This window comes from Peromyscus californicus, unplaced genomic scaffold (genome assembly GCF_007827085.1).
Source record: "Peromyscus californicus insignis strain IS unplaced genomic scaffold, ASM782708v3 Scaffold_4__1_contigs__length_199733344, whole genome shotgun sequence".
Classification (NCBI taxonomy): Eukaryota; Metazoa; Chordata; class Mammalia; order Rodentia; family Cricetidae; genus Peromyscus; species Peromyscus californicus.
In genome coordinates, this window is record NW_026294562.1 from 103,249,172 (window position 1) to 103,270,787 (window position 21,616).

At 53.0% G+C, this 21,616-nt stretch overlaps 1 protein-coding gene across 7 annotated transcripts in view; it reads right to left on the reverse strand.

Annotated features, from left to right (window-relative positions):
* Positions 1-307: 307 nt before the first annotated feature.
* Positions 308-21,616, reverse strand: part of Arrb1 (arrestin beta 1) — a 71,933-nt gene continuing 50,624 nt past the window's right edge. For 2 of the 7 annotated variants that reach the window (XM_052714407.1, XM_052714403.1), the window contains exons 4-16: positions 20,363-20,407; positions 19,466-19,692; positions 18,735-18,794; positions 17,892-17,959; positions 16,130-16,265; positions 14,866-14,950; positions 14,401-14,473; positions 12,591-12,728; positions 11,291-11,374; positions 10,295-10,318; positions 8,526-8,596; positions 7,439-7,490; positions 308-6,205 (exon numbers count right to left, since the gene is read on the reverse strand). In XM_052714407.1, the coding sequence (XP_052570367.1) occupies positions 6,094-6,205; positions 7,439-7,490; positions 8,526-8,596; positions 10,295-10,318; positions 11,291-11,374; positions 12,591-12,728; positions 14,401-14,473; positions 14,866-14,950; positions 16,130-16,265; positions 17,892-17,959; positions 18,735-18,794; positions 19,466-19,692; positions 20,363-20,407 (1,175 nt within the window). In that variant the 3' untranslated portion in view covers positions 308-6,093. Of the gene's footprint in view, positions 6,206-7,217; positions 7,287-7,438; positions 7,491-8,525; positions 8,597-10,294; positions 10,319-11,290; positions 11,375-12,590; positions 12,729-14,400; positions 14,474-14,865; positions 14,951-16,129; positions 16,266-17,891; positions 17,960-18,734; positions 18,795-19,465; positions 19,693-20,362; positions 20,408-21,616 lie in introns of all 7 variants that reach the window. The other 5 variants (XM_052714409.1, XM_052714404.1, XM_052714406.1 and 2 more) reach the window with 5 other exon arrangements.

Genomic DNA, 21,616 nt, shown 5'->3' on the forward strand with positions numbered 1-21,616 from the left:
GAGCCAGAACTGGGACTGGGCTGAGGACTCCAGCTGCGGGGACAGTAACAGATGGGAGACAGGGGCTTCAACTCAGGAGCAAACCAGAGCTCATGGAATCCAGCCAGTTCGGAGAGAGACCAAAGGCTTGGCAGCTTCCCCCGCAGGGCCCCTGAGCCTAGACACTAGGGAAACAGGAGCAGGGAATTCCCGGGAATCTTCGGGAGGGCACAGATGAGGCCCAAAACCAGAGCAGTCCAGGACAGGTGGGCACTTCTCGGTCCCTGTCCTGTGGGCGCTTATGAGACAAGAAATAACACAGCCAATGTCCTCTATCACAAAAGGCCTTTAATAGCCTCTCGTTCAAGGTTCTTTTGCTCATTTGTCCTGTTGGAGTTGAATAAACTATAATGACTTCATAGAATAAGGGCAGCCACAGGTACGACAGGTTGTCCTGGATGTGCTCCAGGCATGAATGTGCCACAAATCATCACTTCACAGAGGGTCACAGGCCTGAGGCTGCCCCAGCCACCCCTCCCCACCACACCCAGGACACATATCAGCTCCCATCCCTCGGAAGAGGCAGCCACACAGCAGCTGTGACTGGACCTAACACTGAGTGGAGATGCCCAGGGAAGACAGAATATCCTGTATATTCATTCTGTTGTGGGCTCGGTAGGTTGGCAACTCAGGCAAGACGTTATTCCCTCACGTAGGCTGCCACCTCATATGACCTCTCTTCCTACCCACGTATATCCCTTCCAGTAGTCCCTGTGAGGTGGGCAGAGCCTGGTACTAGCCCTTTACACATGGGGAACCTGAGGTCAGTGGGGGTCTCCTAAGTCACACTTGGACTGAACATAAACATCAGTTGGCATTCTTTCTCCCATGCCATGTGATTAGCAGTGCCCTGAGCTTCAAATCCTAACCTAGAATGCCAGGAAGCCCAGGCAGGACTGTGCCAAAGGCTAGCCCAAGTCTCAACAATAAGCTGTCCTAGAAGTAAAGTCCCATGAGAGTGCAGACCAACGTGGAGGGAAGCTGGTGGACTGCAGAAGGGGGAACCAACCTCTTTGGGCATAAAAGCCTCCTGCTGTGCACATGGACATCCACAGGTGTAGAAGTGGAATCCTAGGAGATTTATTCAAGGAAGACATGCTTAAAATGTCTCTGGAGAATCCAGCCTCATAAATGTCCTCCTTGTGGTATCTCTTATGTGAACCTGGATTCTCACTCCTTGGCTGTGCATAAAGAAGCCAACCCTAGTTTCTCCACCCATTGCCCTGATCTTCCTGTCGAGCCATGGGCCTTGCCTGAGAATGAGTCCTGAGTGGAGACTGGGCCTGGCTCCTCACTCCATGGTCCCATGCAGCCCATGCCAAGCCCTACCCTCACTGAGCATCAGGCCCGGCCCACATCAAACTCGTTCTCACGCTTCAGGGTAGGTCAACTAGAAAACAAGCGTATGTGTGTTCAAATGCTTGGGCCTGGTGACCTGAGTTCCAGCACGGAGTGTCTTCGTGTTGGGGTGCGGGAGTCACCCCAACACACGAAAGCAAGGAGAGCCTGTGCTTGCTGGTCTAAGATCAAACCTCAGAATGGTGGTTTGAAGATTTTTCTTCAAAGCAGAGTTTAAAAGTGAAACCTCAAAAGACAAGAGAGCTAAAAAGCAGAGTTATTCTGGAGGAAGTGGAAATGAGGGGAAGGCGGGAAACTGGGCCTGTTCCCCCTTCCCCAACTTCCCCCGGCAGCAACCCAGCGAGGCTGTGTGGAACACCGAGAGGTCCACAGTACCTGGGGCAGACAGTGGGTCCCAGGGACCTGTGCTTTGACTGTGACTTCCCTTTTGGGGGTGACAGAGTTGGTAATGTTGAGGGAGGGAGTGCTTCCCCGCCCACAGGCCTCCCTGTGAAGCCAGTGTGCACGGGGGTGGCAGAGGTGTGGATCCCGCCCCCACCAGCAGGCTGCCTCAGGCAGGGAAGGAGGGCAGAAGTTACAGGGCTGCCTGGGCTAGGCCCAAGACAGGCTGTGTGGATAAAAATCAGAGAAGTCTCATTTGGTCCTTAAGTTTAAAAAGAGTAAATGTCAGAACAGGCACCCGCCTGCATCCTGGGAGTTCAAGGTTGGAGCCTAGCCCCCTCTCTGGTGGATGGGAGCCACACATACAGGCTTCAGCCCCTGGTGGGAGAGAGCTGCCTCTGGGATACAGAAGCTACTGTGAGTAGATCAGCCGGGCCTCCCCTCTCAGAGCAAGAGGATTGGACATTCCCAAAGGTCTCCAGGGAGCTGTGGTGGTTCTGTTGATCCTGGACCGGGACCTTCTACTTCTAAGAGACAACGTCTATTTCCTCTCACCCCTGCATTTCTTGGGTGGCACTATGGTGGCTTCAGCTCCCTGACCTGTGGTCAGAGGCCAGGTTTCTTGACTTCGGTGGGCTCTAGGAGGTGAGTCCAGGCCCAGGAGAGTCTAAGATGTTCCTCCCTGTCCCCTAATCACTGACAACATCCATGTCTTCTGTGTCCTGGTTGCTGGGACCCATACTTGGACAGTAGCACCTACACATCTCCCCCAGTGCGGTCACCAAGGCCACAACGGCCGATTGTCACTGTGGCTGATATCTAACCGGGAAAATCAGGACAAAAGACAGGCAAACAGAAGGCTCATTCCACAGCAAGCTTCCTGTGTGACCTCGGGCCTCGTCCCTGCAATGACAGGGCCACCTCTGTGCAGCAGGCTGCAGCCTACAGAGTACTGGCTCCTGGCTCTCCCCTCAGCCTCATAGCAATCCCACAAATAAAGCAAACAAAGGCTATTATTCCAGTGAGCAGGGACTGAGAGGTGACCTTGGGGACTTTCAGGACATGGTCCTTTTCACTGCACCAGGTGGGAATCAGGTTGTCAGCCACCCTCCAGCGGGAGCCATCTGGGCTTTAAAGCTGAAATGGCCATGGGGTCCAGCCAAGCAACTCAGTCCTTATCTTTCTGGGAAGTGAATTCTTCTCTTGGCTGGGGTAGGTACTGGGCAAGTCCAGTTGCCCTCTATTGATGAGCTTTTACCAAAGCATGCTATTCCTGCCCAGATTGGCATCAACATGTGCCCCTTGGTCTACTGGAAAGTCCCAGTGTGGGCTGTTTGTTGGCACAAATCCCAGTCCCTCAGCACAAGAAAAGCCAATACCACTGGATAGTGCCTGGAACCTCAGGAGGCTCCTTTGCCTCCAGGTTCATGCCAAGTACTTCCTGGCCAGGAACACTCCAGGACAGAGAAGGGCCCTACAGAGAAACATTGGGTCATGTCATGAGATGGGGGTTGGGCATGGTGTCTGGAGCAGACCAGAGGTCTAGACAAGGGATCTAAGCCCCCTACTGAAGAAGAAGCCAAAGAAACAAGTTAGCCTGTGCATCTCACCCAGAATGACACTCCTGTGGAGCAGAGACAAGTAACACCCAATCCCAGCCTCACAGAGTGTAATTTCCAGTGTGGGTTTGAATCCACCTGGAAGGGGCACTGTGTCCAAACTCACATCAAGGCACTATGTGGACTAGCTGTAGCCAGAGCTGTCAGTACTTTCTCTAACTTTCCCCTGACCAGGAGTTTTCTATAGACAGGGATCCAGGGAGAGATCCACCTCAGTGTCTATAGTACCCAACGTTAAAGAACAAAGCTGTCAGCAAAGGACGGTTTGGCTGGAACGCAACTTGACCATCGCCCTTAGGCAGGCCGGCTCAAAACACAGAGAACTCTGATCTTCCCTGCAGCTGGAGAAATTTCGGTTGATCTGTGGGATAAACCCAGAGGATGAGTGGGGATACCAAGGTGCAGGAAGTTCAAGAAACCAGCCTGAAAGACTTTGCTTGTATGAGTTAAGGATGGGAGGGAGGTTTGCCAGGGAGGGGTTAGCCCAATGCTGAAGGGCCTTGTATTAGCTCCAGAGGTTTTAGTGGAAGCCAGTGGAGGGCACATGCTTGCCTTACACTGTTCAAGATTTTCATCAATTCTGTAGGTGCAAAAGTGCCCAGCTAGCTCTGGTAAGGAAGGGATACCAGGGGAGCCAGCAGTTATGATCCCAGGGCTGGCCAGGGCATATGACTGCCCCAAACTGGCTGTTCTAATCTGGAAAGAGGTGCCTTAGGTTGACTGCTTATGAGATTTAGAAGGTGCAGGGCCAGTGGGCCTGGACCATTTCACCATGAGAAATTATTGCAATCACTGGGCACGATGGACTAAAACTGGTTGGGATCCGACCTGTAAAATAAAGTATGAAGCCAGTAGCAGTGGGACATGCCTGTAATCTTAGCATCTGAGGCAAGAGGATCAAGAATTCAAGGTCATTCTCAGTTACAGAGTGGGTTCATGGCTAGCCTGGGCTACATAATATTCTGTCTCACAAACAAACCAAAGCTGTGGTCTCCCTTCTCAGGCAAGTATGGAACTGGGAAAAAGAGAACAGAAGTCAAGATGAGATCCTCTTGCCCTGCTAATCAATACATTTGATAAACCCAAGGTTGTCCACACACTTCTCATGCAAGCCTCAGCAAACACAAACTCTGGGACAGAGAAATTCACAAAGGCTGTGACCACAACTTGACATCAGACAAGCCGACTAGGGTCCAAGGGCAGCCCTTCCCAGGCAGGAAGCTGTACTCGGTGCTCCGCCCAGCCCTGAGTCCTCAGGTCCCATGAATCTCCTCTGGAGGGGGCAGTTGGCAGCCTCAGTTCCACCTGGTAGACCAGAACTCAGAGAGCCACATATTTATAGAAACAAGAACTGGAAACCCTTGGGGTCATCTGGTCTACCTTCTGGCTTTCCAACAAGAAACTGAGGTCTGAAGAGGGGGAGGGGAACTGGTCCAAGGTCACACAACAAGTTAGCATCAAAGACCAAACAAGGCTATCTCTGAGCACCGTTTGCCACCTGTCTGCCCTGTTACCCTGGGAGACACCCCAGTCAAGTCACACTAACACCAGCTGATAGATACTGGGTACCCATGACCCTGATACGAATGGGATCAACTCCTCCAAGAGAGGAGGCACTTTCCTGCAGGTGAGTGCATCTCTACGGGTGCCACCTTCTGGGATGGGCTCCCCTAACAGTGGGGATGGTTGCCTCAGGAACCTCTCTCTCCCCCTCCTCCTCTCCCTCTCCCTCCCCCACTCCTAGCTTATGGGGCCAACTCACTGGAAAACTACTGGAGGAAGTTGGAAGGCGCTAGAGGCTTCAGCTGTCCGTGGCCCTCCATCCTTGCTTCCTGAAGGACCAGCCACGAAGGGAAAGGAGGAGGATGGATGCTCATCCCCTACCCTGCCCTGTCTCTTAACCCCCCCCTCAGAAAACCTTCTCAGTAGCTTTGGCTCCCTGCTAGGGGCTGGCATTTGTTAAAGACCTGCTTCCTCTCTCTGTGCCCCCATACAAAATGCAACAAAGCTAAGGTGACCCATCCGATTAGCACTGACAGATGTGTGGGTGGATCTGCAGCCTGCCTCGATCCAGGTGTCTGCTGGTTAGAAAGTCAGTCCATTGCTCTTCACTCCTGGGGTCTATGTGCCTCCCCCATGAAACACAGGGACATGGACCAAGGATGAGGGTGGAGGGGAGGAGTCTCTGGTGGGCCTAGACCACAAGAAACGCATCGAGAATCTATTCACAGTCTTGCCCTCTCCAACCTTCAATACAGTCATCTTTTAGCTGCTGAAACTGTGTCACCTCCTGGGACGGCAGACATCTTCTTGTGTGTCTTGAACCACCTTGCCCAGCCTCTCCACATCTTCATACCCACCATCACTTTGGCCTTCTGGCCCCACCCTCCCCTTTCTGCTCCCCAACTCAAGCCAAATCCCAAGGCCAGGTAGTGTGGCCTTCCTGGGAATGAGCGTGAAAAGGGGGTGGGCAGGTGATTGCAGAGAGATGGCTGAGGATGTGTGCTGTGGTCCTGCTGGCATGGTGATGTGAGGCCAGTTCTGAGGCTCGTCACCGAGACTTGGAAGACCACTGGGGCCCCTTGGTAGAAACTGGAAGAACAAAAGGGAGGGGGAACCGGAATGGAAAGGAGACGAGAAAGCATCCGAGTGCAGAAGTGAACCTGGAGCTGCCAGGGTGAGGGCCGGCCCCAGTCTATCTGTTGTTGAGGTGTGGAGAGCCGGTGCCATCCTCCTCTTCGTCCTTGTCGTCCTTCATGCCTTTCAGCCTCTGGCGGGCAAAGTCCTCAAAGACAATGTCGTCATCACTAGTGGAAGAGACAAGGAAAACGCCATGTGTTCGCAGGGGCAGACAACAGGCAGATCCAGAGGCCTGGTCAGATGTGGGAAGAGGGGCTCAAGAGAGACCCACACTCACCAGGGTCTCTGGGATGACCTCAGATGGTCATGCCAGAGCTGACTCATTTACAAACCCACTGGTAGCTGTGGGGATTGTCACACATAAATTCCAAGAACCTTGCCTCTCAATGTATAGGGGCTAGGAAAGTGGTCCACTTCCTGAGGGGATGGAGAAGGTAAGTAGGGGTAGCAATGTGCCTCTGCATTGGAATCTCCAAAGAACAGGCCCAAGAAACCCCACTTTACCCCTCAAAATCAAACCAACAAGACTGCTTAAGGGAGCATGCCTGTTTCAACCAGGAAGTTGATTCTGGGCTCTAAAGAAGAGAAAGCCTATATAGGCCCTTCCTACTAGAAGTACTAGTTCACATGCTACCCCCAAGGACCCTAAGTAGGATAGGGACTTTTGAGCAGGGCACAGAGGAAGGGGGAAAGATGCCTCGTTACGGTTGCAGGACTAAGGACTGTTTCTTTCCATCATGTCATATAGACCCAGACAGAGACACATGAAGGACCTTGCCCTATGGAGTTCAGCCAGCTAAATGGGCTTCCTCATAGGGCAACTTGAAACCCCCATTTCCCAGATCTCTCCAAAAAGTCAAGGAAAGGAGATTTAGGGAGCTAGAGGGAGAAAGCAAGCCTGGCCCCAGAGGTGATTCAAGCCATTGAACCAGGTCCTCTTCCTCTGGCCATTGTCTGGTGCCTTCCACCGCAGGGGAATCCGAATCAGTTGGTTCTCAGGCGGCAGAAGTGACCAGAAACCTTCTGCACCCTACAGGCAGCCTCCAACTGGCATGGGTCAGGTGAGAGAGGGGAGCCCAGGGTCTGAACCAGCCCCGTGCCAGCCAGCTGAGTGGGCGCTGCAGATGGACCGACTGACTGACGAGGAGGAGCGTGCAAGGACGAGAGAGGAAGACAGACCCCACCAATGCAGGAGGAAGAGGAACAGGCACGAAGGGTCCTTCAAGTCACATGCAGGCAAGCAGGTTGCTGAAGAGGTGATCAGAGGTGGTTCTCAGCAGACAGGTTAGACCAGCTGCTCCTCAGAGGTTAATAAGCATTTATGCAAACGACCCCTCCACCTCTCCCATCCCATCTCCAGCCCCTCCCATAGACATCACCGGCAGGGAGGTTCAGCTTACTTGGTGTCAAGCTCTATGAGATTGGTGTCTACTGGAGTCTCGCTCTCTGGAACTGAACATACACAAGGCGTGTGAGGCACCCAGGGGTTAGTGGGGGAACGGGATGAGAGGTGAGGAATGGGACAAAGACTCACCCCTCCCCCCACCCCCCACGCCCCACCCATCCTGGGACTCCCTAGCTAAGATGGTCAAGTAAAGAAGGAAGGAGAGCGGGAAGCACCCCAGGCCTCAGAGTGACCCGAGTCTTCTCAAAAGCAGCAGAGGCAGGGAGGGAGGCATCGGTGCCCACCGAAGACTCTGCAGGAGACAGGTCTCCAACATGAGACACATTCATTTCTTGCTTGCCTGAGTTCCGTTTACTCTAAAAAGACCATTTTTGTAGCCCTGGCTGGCCTCAAACTTGTGATCCTCCTGCCTCACACACCTCTCTCTGCTGGGACTGTGGGCATGTGCTGTCATGCCTGGCTATTTTTTTCACACTGTAATTCAGAGTGCCATCTGGGGCACTTCACAGTCTATTTGTAGACACCGACTTCATTTACGTTATGGACTTTAACATCCCTTTCAATGTACTGTGGCCAATCTGTTACCAGTTTAAAAACCCAACCAATATAGCGACTGAGAAACGGCTCAGCAGTTCAGAGCACTGGGTCTTCTGGCTGCGTGTTCAATTCCCAACACCCACAGGGTGTCTGTCAACCATCTGTAACTCCAGTCCCAGGGACTCTGACACCCTCTTCTGGCCTCTGAGGGCACTGTATACATGAGGTACACAGGCATACATGCAGGCAAAATACCCATACACACAAAATAAAAATATTTTAAATGGAAAAAAAATAAAATAAAAATAAAAATCCACCAGTATGGCCTGTCTCCCACTCCTAGCCTCCCTCTGCCATGGAGAACAGGAGTCAGGGCTCTCAGTCTCCCAGCTAGGTCAAAGTCAAATGTGCTGTGAGCCCTGCAAAAGACTGGGAGCTGGGGAAAGGGTGATACCGGGCAGAAGGCTAACCCAGAAAGAAGTGGGGTGGTGGGATAATGAGGAAGTTGGTAAGCCCCACCCCAGTGACCCATGGGTCTCACTCACCTTCCCGATGTGGGGGCTCCTCTTTAGGCTTGGGGTGCATTAAGGTAAAAGGCAGCTCCACGGCCACGTCACTGAAACACATACCCAACTCAGTGAGCTCGGAGGGAGCCTCGGGCTTTGAGACCCACTGCCCTGTCAGTCTGAGGCCTGGAGAGGTTCTTGGGAAAGCAGCCATACTCCAGTTCTGCTACCCTGACCATCAATCACCTTTTCTCCTATCTTCACGAAGAGCTAGAAACCCTACCACCACCCAAAAAATAAGAAACAGAAATTTCCCCTTGCTCCTAAGGATTGTCTGATTACCATGGCTGGGAAGCACACCACTCACACCATGGCCAGTGGGTAACCAAAGTGGCCTGGGGTCCTGCCCACCTCAAGTCACCATGGCTTCCTGACATTACCCTTCTCAATTTTCTCCCAATCCTACCCACCCCATCTCCCAACACTCCCATAAAGGGGTTCAGGTGACCCCAGGACCCCGCCACCTACAAGCTTCAGGGACTGGGGCTCAGAGCTGTTGCACTGTATGCAAGTTCTGACCCCTCATACATGTGCATGTGACAGGGAGAGCAGCCACCACTCATTGTTGGTGACCAGGCCTCCCCTGACCTGTCCCTGACAGACAGGTTGAGGACACCGAGCTGTACCTAGGACTGTTCCAAGACCCTCCTTAGAGTCCAGCTCCTGGACTCCTCACAACGACCCTATTATTACCATGACCTAGGCAAGGACCAGGAAGCTAAGGTACATGTAGATTAAGTCTCACCTCAGGCTGCACAGCTACTAAGTGGTAAGTGAAAAAAGATTCTGGCTCCATCGTTCACCCCCTTAACCACTGGATGATAAACAGAATTGGGAGACTAATTTAAAAAAAAAGTAGCCCCAGAGGTTCTTCTCTGCTAATGGTGGCATCATCCCAGGAGCGCCTCCCCTTAAACTGTGAAGGCCTCCAGAAGACACAATCACATCTTACTGATCGTGTTGCTCGGAGCTGGGACGGGGGAAGGACTGGGTGTGGTGGTGGGGGCTGGTAAAAGCCAGATTCAATCAGCCTTCAGTGAGGCCATATAGGTCAAGGCTGGAATGACCTGGGCACCGGCTTTGCCAGGCTGTGAGTAGTAAGGGCACCAATGGTTCCCCTTCTGAGATCCCAGCGCCCTGCAAAGGCCTGGCCACATGTCTGGACTCGGAAACTCTTTGCTGGATGACACTGAACAAGATAGAATTATCTCTTGAATCACTCGGATTTCATAGGGTGAGTGACACCATCATCATGTGACAGGAGGAAGTCACACTATCATGTCTGGGGCGCGCGCACACACACACACACACACACACACACACACACACACACACACACACACACTCCTAAGTTACTGTCTGGCTGCTGCAAAGGCAACTGACTACAGTTAGCCATGAATTCTCAGTGGCGTAGAAGTCTGAAAGCCACTGAGACTGCCTATCTCCGAAGCATTCTGAATTCAGGTCAGTACTTCAGTTGGCCCTCCTAGGGGCCACTGCCTGGGCCACTGTTGTCTACAAAGGTCCTGCCACTTGAGCAGGAAGGAAAGCTGGTTGATGTGTTTTGGTGGGAACCACATCTCCCCACTGTCCCAATACAGTTCCAGTTGCCACACCTCCACAGAGCCTGCAGTCTGAGATACCCCCCAGATTTCTCCCTCCCAGCACCCTGTGGTTCTGATCAGCTGGGTCTGTGACCCCGGGACCTGCAGGAAGGTGGGCAAAGCAGGACACAGGAGGGACTTTACCTGGATGCAAGATCTCCCAACAGGCTGAGTGGGCCAGAGGAGGCAGAAGAAGCAGTCGGGACAGAGTGCAAAGGGGGAGAAAAGAAAAAGGACATTCATTCACTCCTCTGCCACCCTGCCCCAGAAGACCCAAAGGACATGCTCCCCACCCCTGTGCAGCTACCAGCTCACAGAGGGCATTGAGGGATGGGCTGGCTTGCAGAGCCCCTGGACCCCAGAATATCTGTAAGAACTAATCCCCTACTTCCGGGCTACCTAATGGCAGAAGGAAGACTTTGGGGTCACTAGGATGAAGACTGTGGGTCCTGCAAGGTCACAGAACACATGAGTGGCCACTGGGTTTAGAAACGGTCTGTAACATGCAGTCAGCATTAACACTGCCAGCCACAGAGACGATATCCTTTATTCAATTGAGACAGGGTGTGTGTGATACAGTCCAGGCTGACCTCAAACTCGATATGCCACCAAGAATGGCCTCGAACTCCTGATCTCTTGCTTCTCCTTCCCAAGTGCTATGACTACATGGGTTGCGTCATCCTTGGGTCAGAGGCAATACCCTAATAAATGCTACTTAGTTCTTTGGGAGAACTATTTAGGCCTCATTTCCTCCATCTACAAAATGGGAAAGACAGCCATGTCAGCAATCCCCCAACCCAGCTCTGAGTTTCTCAGTCTCTGAGAGCGGTGTGTGGGCACTGTGCCCTGAGATGTGAGGAAGGGCATGGTAGCCCCTAAGAGTCACAGTACACAGTCTGAGGACACCCTGACTCACATAGGCTGTGTCCAGTCCTCAGAGCCAGACCCAGGCCTAGGCAGAAGAGGAGGAGAAAGGGAGAGGGATGGAGAGGAGGAGGAGCCTCAGCCAGTGGAGAAGGAAGAGGAACCAGAGGGAGGAAGAGAAGAGAAGTCCTCAAGTCCCGCCTCCTCCACAGGAAGATGCAGCTGAAAGGCCAGGCAAACAGGACGGGGCAGGGGTACTGGGGCATCCGGACTCACCCGCCCCGAGACACCACCAGCTTCACTTTCACTTTGTAGGAGACAATGATCCCCAGGATCTCACGGTTGGCACCTTCCCTCAACCTGCAGGGAGACAGGGAAGCTGGTCCATGCAGCTCCTTGGCGGGTGGGATGCGGGAGGCAGTGGAGTGCGATGGGAGGTACCACCGTCCTTCCCTCTCCTAAGCCACTAGGTCCAACAGAGCTGGGAAAGTGAGCTGTGCCCAGTGGACTGGACCTTGTGGCCTTGGGTTCCATATATGTCACTCTTTGTGGTACTAGAGACCGAATTCAGAGCCTCATACTTGATGGGCAAGTACTCTACCATTGAGCCACGGCCCCTTTCCCTTCTGTTACACGATTGCCTATGAAATGTCCTTGCTCTGCAGCCTTAGTGGGCTCTCCTCCGTGCCTAGCTAGTGCCACACAGTGCAGTGAGAGCAGGCCCTAACCACTCTCCTGCCATTCATTCGCTTCTCTCACAAGGTTTTCTGCTCAGTAAGTCATAAGCAGAAAGGGCCACATTGAGAGCTGAGAAGCCATGGGCAGCTGGGAGTCATGGTAGCCTGGGAAGGATGTGTTCAAGAGGGATGTCCTCACTGGGGGAGTGGAGGGCAGGTCGGGTGTGAGCCAGGGTAGAAAAGGGACAAACAGCTTGTTGGTAAATGGGAAGCCTGTGAGGAGTGACAATAATGTGATGGTCTAGCCTGAGCCAAGAGTCTTGAGCTGGGAATGGTGGTCTCAGTCGCAACAGATAGAGGCCAAATCCCTGAAGAGAGCCAGATTATCAACAGAGGGGATAAGAGTCCCTGACTATCTGGACTCCTCCAGAGTCAGGTAACCTAAAGGCTCAGTGACACCCACAGAACAAAAGTGACCAGATGGCCTCATAGTACCTCAGGTGGAAGGGCCCCCAAATCTCCCCAGCTCACCATCTCTTCCCCAGCCTCTCTAAGCCCCCATCCAGGACCCTTCTAGAACCCATTCTCTTCCCTCCAGCCTCGACAGCATCAGAAACACTCCCAATCTATGTTAAGGACTCTAGGCTAAGGGCTGCCAATGCTTGCAGGAAGTTTTTCCATTTGTGCCCCCCAGAGTCAAATGATGGGGCTGAGGAGTCTTTGAGTGGGCAGGTGGGAGTAGGAAGACAGCCTCCCTGGCTAGTCACACTCTGGGGACTGGCCCTAGTCAAGACTGGGAAAAGAGCCTAAACCTCATCCTCATGGTGGTGGGCCGAGAAGGTGGGGCCCCACGCAGGGTGGGCATTAGGAGCATGGGACTTGGAGGGGGCGGTTCTCACAGAGTGCTGGAAGCCAGATTTGTGTCTTCGTGCTTGAGTTTCCCATCCAGGGCAAGCCCCCGCTTCTCTCGGTTGTTGGCCAGGAAGGGAGTCAGTGTGTAGACCTTGCAGAACGTTGAGCTGGGTGCCACATTGTCACTGGGAAGTAGAGAAGTGGCATGAAGGTGGCCCTTATCACAGCCGGCCCTAACCCAGTCAAGATGTCTGGCCTGGCCCTATTCTAAAACTTCTTCCATCAGCAAACCTCTGTATCCCAGATGCAGGGGACCACTTTGGCCAGGCCCAGTTCTGGCAGGAAGCCCACAGCCACCCAAAAGAGGCACAAGCACACGGTACACAGGCAGGACTGCCCCTGGGCTAGGACTGGCCACGATGCACATTTAAACAGCACATTTACTTTAATTATTTACTTAATGATTAAGTTTGTATGTATGTGTATGTGTGTGTGTACCTCCATGAGTGCATGTGCATCAACATTCATGCAAGTGCCCTCAGAGGCCAGAAGAGGGTGTCATATCTCCTGGAACTGGAGTCACAAGCAGCTGTGAGCTGCCAGCTGTGGATGCTGGAAAGTGAACCCCAGTCCTTTGCAAGACCAGCAAGTGCTCTTAGCTGCTGAGCCATCTCATTTCCTTTTAAAAGTATCACCGCATACAAACCATGAGTAAAGCTACTGACTGTCTGCAAGTCCCCACCTAGGTTCTACCATTACAATCTTACTTGCTGTAAAACATATCTATCAATCACATGCAGGGGCCTCGGCTGTTTATTTCTCCTGGTGGTGTTCCATCTCCCCTCTCCCTTTTCATGATGATGTAGGTAAGGAGGCTGACACAGGGCAGCCCTGGAGTAAGCCCCAGATTTGCCTCTTTGAGCAGAGTCAGCCACATCTCAACCCCAACCCCAACCCCACCCCAACCAGGAACATGCTCCCTGGAAGCTCAGGCATCTCTCCTTTCTCCAGGCTGCAGATGCAAGTATGTCACAGGATGTGACATTCCACTTGGGACTGAATGCTATTCTGGCTCTGGGTCATTTCACTGTACCCCTGACACTCACCAGAAATCTAAGCCTTGTGGCTTTGGGTTTTGTTTTTAATTGATGATGGGTATAAGAATATCCAATAATGCATGAACATTAGGCCCAATAATAACATATTCACCTGTAGGATATAAAAACTATGTCCAAGTGGCAGGTGTGGTTGCTCACACCTATAATGTCAGTACTTGGAGAGCTGAAGTAGAGGATTGCCATGAATTCCAAGCAAGCCTGAGCTACATAGTGAGTTTCAGGCTAGCCTGGTCTCACAGTGAGACCTGGACTCAAAAACCAAAACAGGGGCCATCGAGTTCACTCCGCGTGTAAAGGCACATGTCACCTGAATTCTAACCTAGGACACACATAATAGGAGAGAACTGACTCCCAAAAGTTGTCTTCTGACCTCCCTATATGTGCCATAACAAAAAAATAGATGTGGGAAAAACATTTTTTTTTTTTTTTGGTTTTTTAAGACAGGGTTTCTCTGTGTAGCTTTGCGCCTTTCCTGGAACTCACTTGGTAGCCCAGGCTGGCCTCGAACTCACAGAGATCCGCCTGCCTCTGCCTCCCGAGTGCTGGGATTAAAGGCATGCGCCACCACCGCCCGGCTGGGAAAAACATTTTTTAAAGGAGACTCTTCCACGCCATCTACTATGAATGTCAAAGAAGGTGGAGACCCAGCCCTCCGCAGTTGAGAAGAGATGCCTGGGCCTAGGCTTCCCATTCTCCTATCTAGTCCCACCCATCCAAAGTGGGCCTCAAACACACTCACTCGGCCTCCTCCATGGCCACTGGGCACTTGTACTGCGCTGTGTTGAAGAGACAGATGTCTGCATACTGGCGTACTGGAGAGAGAGAGGCAGGGGAGGCAGGCACATGAGTCGGGGGGCCGCTCCCAGGATGCACCTTACGCTCCCTAGGGTAGGAGTGCTTAGATTGAGACAATGGCCACAGTTTACCAGAGGCCATCACCCCAGCCTCCACCCAAAAAGAAGTCCCCACCAAAGCCCAGTCCCTTCCATGACCAAGTCTTTGCTCCCAGGACAGCTTGGTCAGGGCCCAGAAAGCCTTTGGAAAGAAGTAGCCAAAGCAATAACCCCATTGCCTGGGACACCAGCTTCGAAGCCACCGTTGGCTGAGAGCAGACCCGTTTCTGAAGCTATTAACGGTACTTCACAGATTTTAACAAAGGGCGTGCCTACAGCTATCCCAACCCTTGGGAGAATTTCCCAGCTACCCGAGATTTTGATCTTCTTCACAGTCTTGTTGGTGTTGTTGGTGACGTGGACATTGACGCTGATGGGTTCTCCATGGTAATAAATCTATGAGGCAAAAGACAGGCGACCGTGGGCAGAGAAAACACCTGGTTATTCTAACCTCTGCCCCCAACTTCATCAGCCACTTCCCACTGGAATAAAAGTGTCACCCAAACTACCAAGCATATTGACTTTCAATACCATTGTGGGGCCTTTCAATGATGTCTGTACAAGAAGATGACATTCCAGGACTGGGGGACAGCTTTGTCTGTAAAGTACTTGTATTGCAAACACAAGGACCTTTGTTCAATCTCTAGACCCATGTAAAAATGCTGGGTGTGCTGGCCCTTGATTGTAATCCCAGCACTAGGGAGGCAGAGACAAGAGGATCCCTGAGGCTCAATGGCCAGCCAGTCCAGCCTAATTGGTGAGCTCCAGGCCAATGGCAGACTCTGTCTCAAAGGAAGTAGATTGTGTCCCTGAGAATGACACCCCCAAGGTCGTCATCCAGCTCCGCACATGCGCATACACACACCCACACACATGCATACCAATAAGAAAAGGAAGCTGGCATTCCTGGCTCCAGTCCTGTTCTGATCACAAGCTAAGACAACAACAGTAACTATGGTGATGGCGATTGCATGACCTTAGACATGCTATGTAAGTCTCAGATTCTCCTTTATTTGATGTGAGGGGTGGAATGGAGCAATGTCTCAAGTCCCTGTGGGCCCTGATGGTCTGGATTTGCAGACACAGAAAGTTCTGGAAGATTCAGGGGAAGGGAAGAAAGGATAACCAACTCGCTGAAGGATGCTCTGAATTCTCAGAGAAGGGCCTCCACCATATCTTACCCAGGCCCTTGCCTTTAGCTTCCCCAAGAAGGAGAGTCACACCCACACCCCAGTCAGCTGGCTTAGGGTCCTCTGAATTCTTAAGAGTTTGTTGCCTTCTAGCTCACAGATGAGAGGGTAATGGTAAGGAATCCCTGGGTGCTGTTCCCCATCACCACCCCTGCTAATACAGCTGGGCCTCCCCACCCAGCCTAAAGCAGGCAGTTATCAGGATGTGAGGAGGAATGGCCAGGACCCTTCCAGAAGGTACATTGCTCCTGTCTGGTATGTGCACATGCATACTTCTGTCAGTCCTTTGGATCCCAACAGGATTCCCAAAACCCTCAAGGAAGATCAGGAGACAGTGGGGTCTGAAGGGTATCAGAGCTGGGGACGACGAGTCTGAGCCTCTTACCTCCTTATCCAGAGATGCCTCAAGGTGCAGAGGCTTGTCCGACATGAGGAACTGTCTGGTGGTCTCGGCTGTGGGCTGAGGGCCAGGCCTCTCTGGGGCATACTGAACCTTCCGGATGACTAGCCGCACGGAATTCCTAAGGAAGATGTGTGGGGAGAAAGACAGTCACCAGCCTCCACGCTCTCGTCTCTGAGGTACCTACATCTCTCTCCTGCTCAACAGGCTACTATAGCTCCCCGCTGCGTGCCAACCACAGAGGTTAGCCTGGAGGGCTTGTTGCCATGTGACTCCACTCCAGCCTCCTCCACTCTGTCCCTGGGCAACCCTGCAGCATCACTTCATTAGATCCATGTTCCGGTACCCAGCACAATGGTAAGAATGGGACTGTGTTTTGCTTCTCACACCCTCTGTCTCCTGAAGATGCTTGAGGATGGAAGCTTCTTGTCTAACTTGTCCACTACCACAGTCTCAGCACATGTGGCTGTGTGGGCCACCTGGTGGCCTCATCTGTTAAAGACCTGCTAAGTGGAAATACGCAGAATGGACAGGCCCCCATCGGAGGTGAGGGATTTCATTACAGGATGTAGACTCAGCCAGAGTCTAGAGAGGTACAGGGCAAGGAAGAGGTGACTCAGAGAAACCCACCGAGAAGACAGGCTCAGCGGAGGTCCCAGGGCTTAGGGTAGAAGCAAAAGCGAACTGCACTGGTGAGGGACAGGGACTCGGTTGCACACTACCTCAGTGGCACGTGGGGAATGCCAGCACCCCCACTTCTCCAACAATCCACTTCCATTCCCTGGAACCTCAGAATCTTGGTGGCACACCTAGCTCTCCTCTTATTAACCACATGGCCTGAGGAAATTACCTCCCCGTGCCTCAGTTTCTTCATCGGTAAAACAGCCTCAACCGCACTTACCCCTCAGGGCCACTGGGAGGGTTAAAGCAGTCCACATCTGTCCATCACTCTGAACATGGCCAGAACCAACTAAGCGTTTGAGAACCGACAGCTCCTGGGTCATTCTTACTAGTGAGTCTTGGGAGCAGACTTAAGATGACCCACGGGAGAGGGTGAGGGTGGTGACTCTTAAGGTCGCCTGCTGTTCATTGTTCCGCTCAAGATCCCGCCCATATTCCACAACGGTCCCCTTCATCTCAGGTCTTAAGGGGAGAGTTGGGGCAGAGAAGTAAGAGAGAAGAGTCTAATCCACCCCTCCGACCCCTACACGGGAGCTGCCAAGCTGCAGCTTGAAATGCTTGTGATACACCTAGTCGCCACCAGGTGGCAAACCCGTCCCTAAAGAGGCTGGTGGACATCCCTCAGCTGACCGGTCTAGCAGCTGGACTTAGAAAGCAGGGGCGTGAGAGTCCTGTGTCCTGAAGCCCAGGGAGGGCAGCCATGAGAGGTCAAGGCCGCTGCTTTGTCCTCCCTCTGCCGAGCACTGCAGGAGAATGTCCCTTCTCTGAACCACACTTTCTCCACCTCCCTTCCTCCGCTCCTGCTCTCAGTGGGCAAGCAGGGGAGTGTGGACAGCCAGGGCACACTCTGTGCACTGTTGAAAGTTAACTGCAGTCTGGAGGGGTAAGACAGCGGTAGGGATGTGAGGGAGGACTAGCTCAGGCCCCTCAGACCACCTCCTCCAGGAAGCTCACCTTGACCTGACAGCCTTCCAGACCCTTCCTACAGCACAGCCCCTCCTCATTGGTCCTCTTCGGACTTCCCCCTCCTGCCCTTCCTCCCTTCTCCCACCGGCATCCTGCCCACCTCTTGTGGATCTTCTCCTCCAGGTTCTCGGCACAGAAGGCTTTGACTTCATAATCCACACCACAGGCCTGTGGAGGAAGCTGTGCTGACCCCAGGGTATTGGGGAGTCAGGATCCCAACCACCCTTCCCATCTTACAAGCCAGAATGCTGGGTGAGAAAATAAACTTCTGCCTCTTAAGGGCTTCTTGATATGGATCTGAAACCATGGAACCAGTGTTAACCTTGTCCCGATGCTGCCCTTGACCCAGGACCTTCCACTGGAACTGCTCCTGCGAGCCCACCAGCCAACCCCAATTACTCTTTGGACTCCGGCTTCGGTCAGGACAGCCATCAGCAATGTGAAGACCCCCGTAGTGGGTGTCGTGGTGTCTCCCACTCTCTAACAATATGAGGGCGCATGTTCCCTGTCTCTGCTGTGAGGATGAGAGTGTGAACTCTAAAGTCTGGGGCCTGGGACGCTGCAGCTATGACTCCTCTCCAAGCTTCCGTGACCCCAGCTGTAAAACAGCAGCAATCCCATCTCCAAACAAGGCAGCTAGGGACTATGTGACGCCACATGTAGGTACTCAGAATCTGCTGGTCCTGTGCAACCAATACCAGAGCCAGCAACAGTGACTCATGGGAGTCTATGACGCATCACCGAATGTGGGGGCGAGGCCAGCCTGCATCTGCAGCCTTGTCTCAAGGGACTGAAGGTCCAAGGGATATCAGCCAGGCCTAGGCCCAGGTAGCTTCAACAGGAAGGGAGGTTCCAGACGTCCACTACTCTATGGGGAGAAAACCAGGACTCTGGGGACACGAGAGCCTAGAACAAGAGAGATGGTCTCCTTGGAATGACCTACCTTCCCTGTGTCCTCAGGCCCTGGCTGCAATGTCACCGAGCATGGAAGGTTTGGAGGGATCTGTTCAGGAGACAAATACAATGAGCTAAACTTTCACTTCTGCCTTGTCTTTCCCTACACACCTCACTCCTACACACCCATCAGACCGAGTCCCCGGAGGACAGGCCATCTCTTCTCCATCAGACTAGGAACCCCCGAAATAGACTGTTTCTCTCCTGGTCCAGCCATATCACACTATGCTGCACACAGGGTCAGGGGCAGACTGGGGGAGATAAGAATTGGAATGTTCTTCACCTAAGAGCTCAGCTCAGTCCCACCCCAGAATCGTGGAGTCTTGAAAACATGAAGATGTGAACTCCAGAAGCATGGAGTCTTGGAATGGTGAGGAGGCATGACAGAGGGATCAGCTGGGCACGTGGGCAGCCTGTCTGCGGGGAGACACACAGCGGCACAGGGCCAGGCGGGTCTCCTTCCTTCACTGCAACCCACCCCGGGCCTTCCTTTCTCTAATAACTGAAATGCAGGAGGGCCAGAAGAGCAGCCTCGAGGTTAAGGTGACCTCTCCACAGTGGTCAGAGATAAGACACATAGCAGGTAATGTAAGTGATGGGACCCGGGTCCCAATCGGGTGAGTCAAAGCAGCTGCCCTCCCGGCTTCCCCATGTGCCTGCCCTGAGCGCATCCCCGGGGTGATGATGCTTCTGGACTGCAGGTGGAGAAGGAGAGCTGACCTCAAAGGTGAAGGGGTAGGCATGCTCGCCCAGCTTCTTGATGAGCCGCTCCTGTAACCGAGTCAGCGGCTTCTTGTCCTCAGGGGCCGGTGGGAAGGACTGCACGTTGGCCACAAACAAGTCTTTGCGAAAAGTCAGACCCAAGACATCCAGGTCTTCCCGGCCATACCGGAAGGCGCAGGTCAGCGTCACGTAGACTGTGAGGAGCAGGGGCACTGAGGAGGGGCCTGGGAGGGCAGCACACAACCCCCCCCCCAGAGCTCCAGCTGCAGCCCTGGGGTTTGGCCCACTGGAGGCCATCAGCCTGTCCCAGGTTCAAGTGGGGGGGGGCACCCTGGCTCTCTGACACAGGGCACCTTCAAGGGCAGCCTTGATGCAGCCTCTTAGGAAGGGGCCTCCTTCCGGGCAGTTCTGCCCTCCTCCGCTCACTCCAACCCAGGAGTACGGAGGGGCAGAAGGAGAGTCAGGCAGCCTGGCAGCTGCGGTGGTTGGATTAGGCTGGCGGACTTAGGAGAGGGGCGGAGGACAGCCTAGAAGGGAAGCGTACAGAAGGCTGCGTCTAAAAGGCGTGGGATCTCAGCCCAGCCCAACCCTAACCTTGTGCACAGACCTCCTCACCTTTAACGTCTGTGAAATGGGAGCCTCTCTCCTGCTCTGCTGTCATCCCCCCTGTACCAAGCCTTGCTGTCTTATTGATGGGACAGGGCCTAAGTTCTCCCATGGCAGGCATGAGGCAGGGCTGCTCTGGGTCAGAGGGCAGAGTTCTTACTACAGTATGCACTGGGACATTTACGCATGTAACCATAGGCTGGACAGGGAGAAGCCATGGGAGGCCACCAGAGAGCAGAGGATGTGAGCCCCCTGGCATGCTGTGTGAGTAAGAGGAACACAGCTTACCTCGCCTTTCCTTGAGATATTCAGGATCCACCAGGACCACACCATCTGGGGGAGACAATGAACAGAGTCCCCCAACTTGACCTTCTCAACCCAAGCCCCAAACATCCACTCAAACCAAACCCCAAAGATAATAAGTAGGACACACGGTCTTTGGGTACCACCTCTGCAGGATTTGTCCCTCCTGTCAGAGCCGTTGACACCTCCACAGGAAAACACAGCTCCAGTCACACTATAGAACAATGTTTCAAAGAACATTATGTATTAGGTGGCCCCATACTGCCTAGGGACATCATGGTGATTTTAGTTCGTGTAAGCACACTATGTCCTGCACACAATGACAAAACCACATAAGGACAATTCTCAGAACTGCCATCATTAAATGACTAATCTCGCCGAGAGGCTAACTATGGTAAATGGCCTTGAGTCATGGTAGGTCAGCGTGGTAATAAACAGAGTCTGCACCAGGCTTAGGAACAGTGAGATTTTTCAGAGCTCCCTGGATATTGTGAGGAGTGGGGGGTGTCTATGATCAGTAGCTCTCAAGGCTCATGTGAGGACAGGTGGGTGGTCTGTGTCAAGGTGCACATGGGTAAATTCTGTCACATATGGAAGTATTTGGACAGCCCCTGGCATGTGTGAGCATGACTGTCACGGTTTGGATCTTAAATGTCCTCCAAAGGCTGGTGTATTGAAGGCTGGTCTCCAAAGCAACAGTGTCTGCCTTTGGGAAGTGACTGGCTCGTGCGGGACCTAACCCATCAGCGAATTCACAGCTTAATGAGCTACTGGAAGGCAGTGGGAACTTTAGGAGGAAGAATGTCAGTGTGCCCTGAAGGGTCTATTTGGTTCTTAGTCCCTCCTCCCTGCTCTGCTTCCTGGTCACTGTGGAGGAAGCATCTTCGTTCCTCCACATGGCCCCTGTCACGGAATTCTGCCTCACTGCAGTGCCACAGTGACTGTGGCCTGAACCCTCTAAAATCATCTCCCAAATAAGTGAACATCTCGTCACAGTGATAAAAGGGACTCCTCACACAGTGGAGAGAATAGGAAGTACCTTAACACTGCTCACAAGGCCTGTCCTTGGGAGCAGAGCATCCGGCAGGACACAGAGGATGAGCTGAGTGTCCCAGGAGGCTAGGAGCATTGTCGCAAGGATCATCTCTGCCTGGCATCCCCGGACACACACACACACACACACACACACACACACACACACACGCACACGCACACGCACACACACACACACACACACAC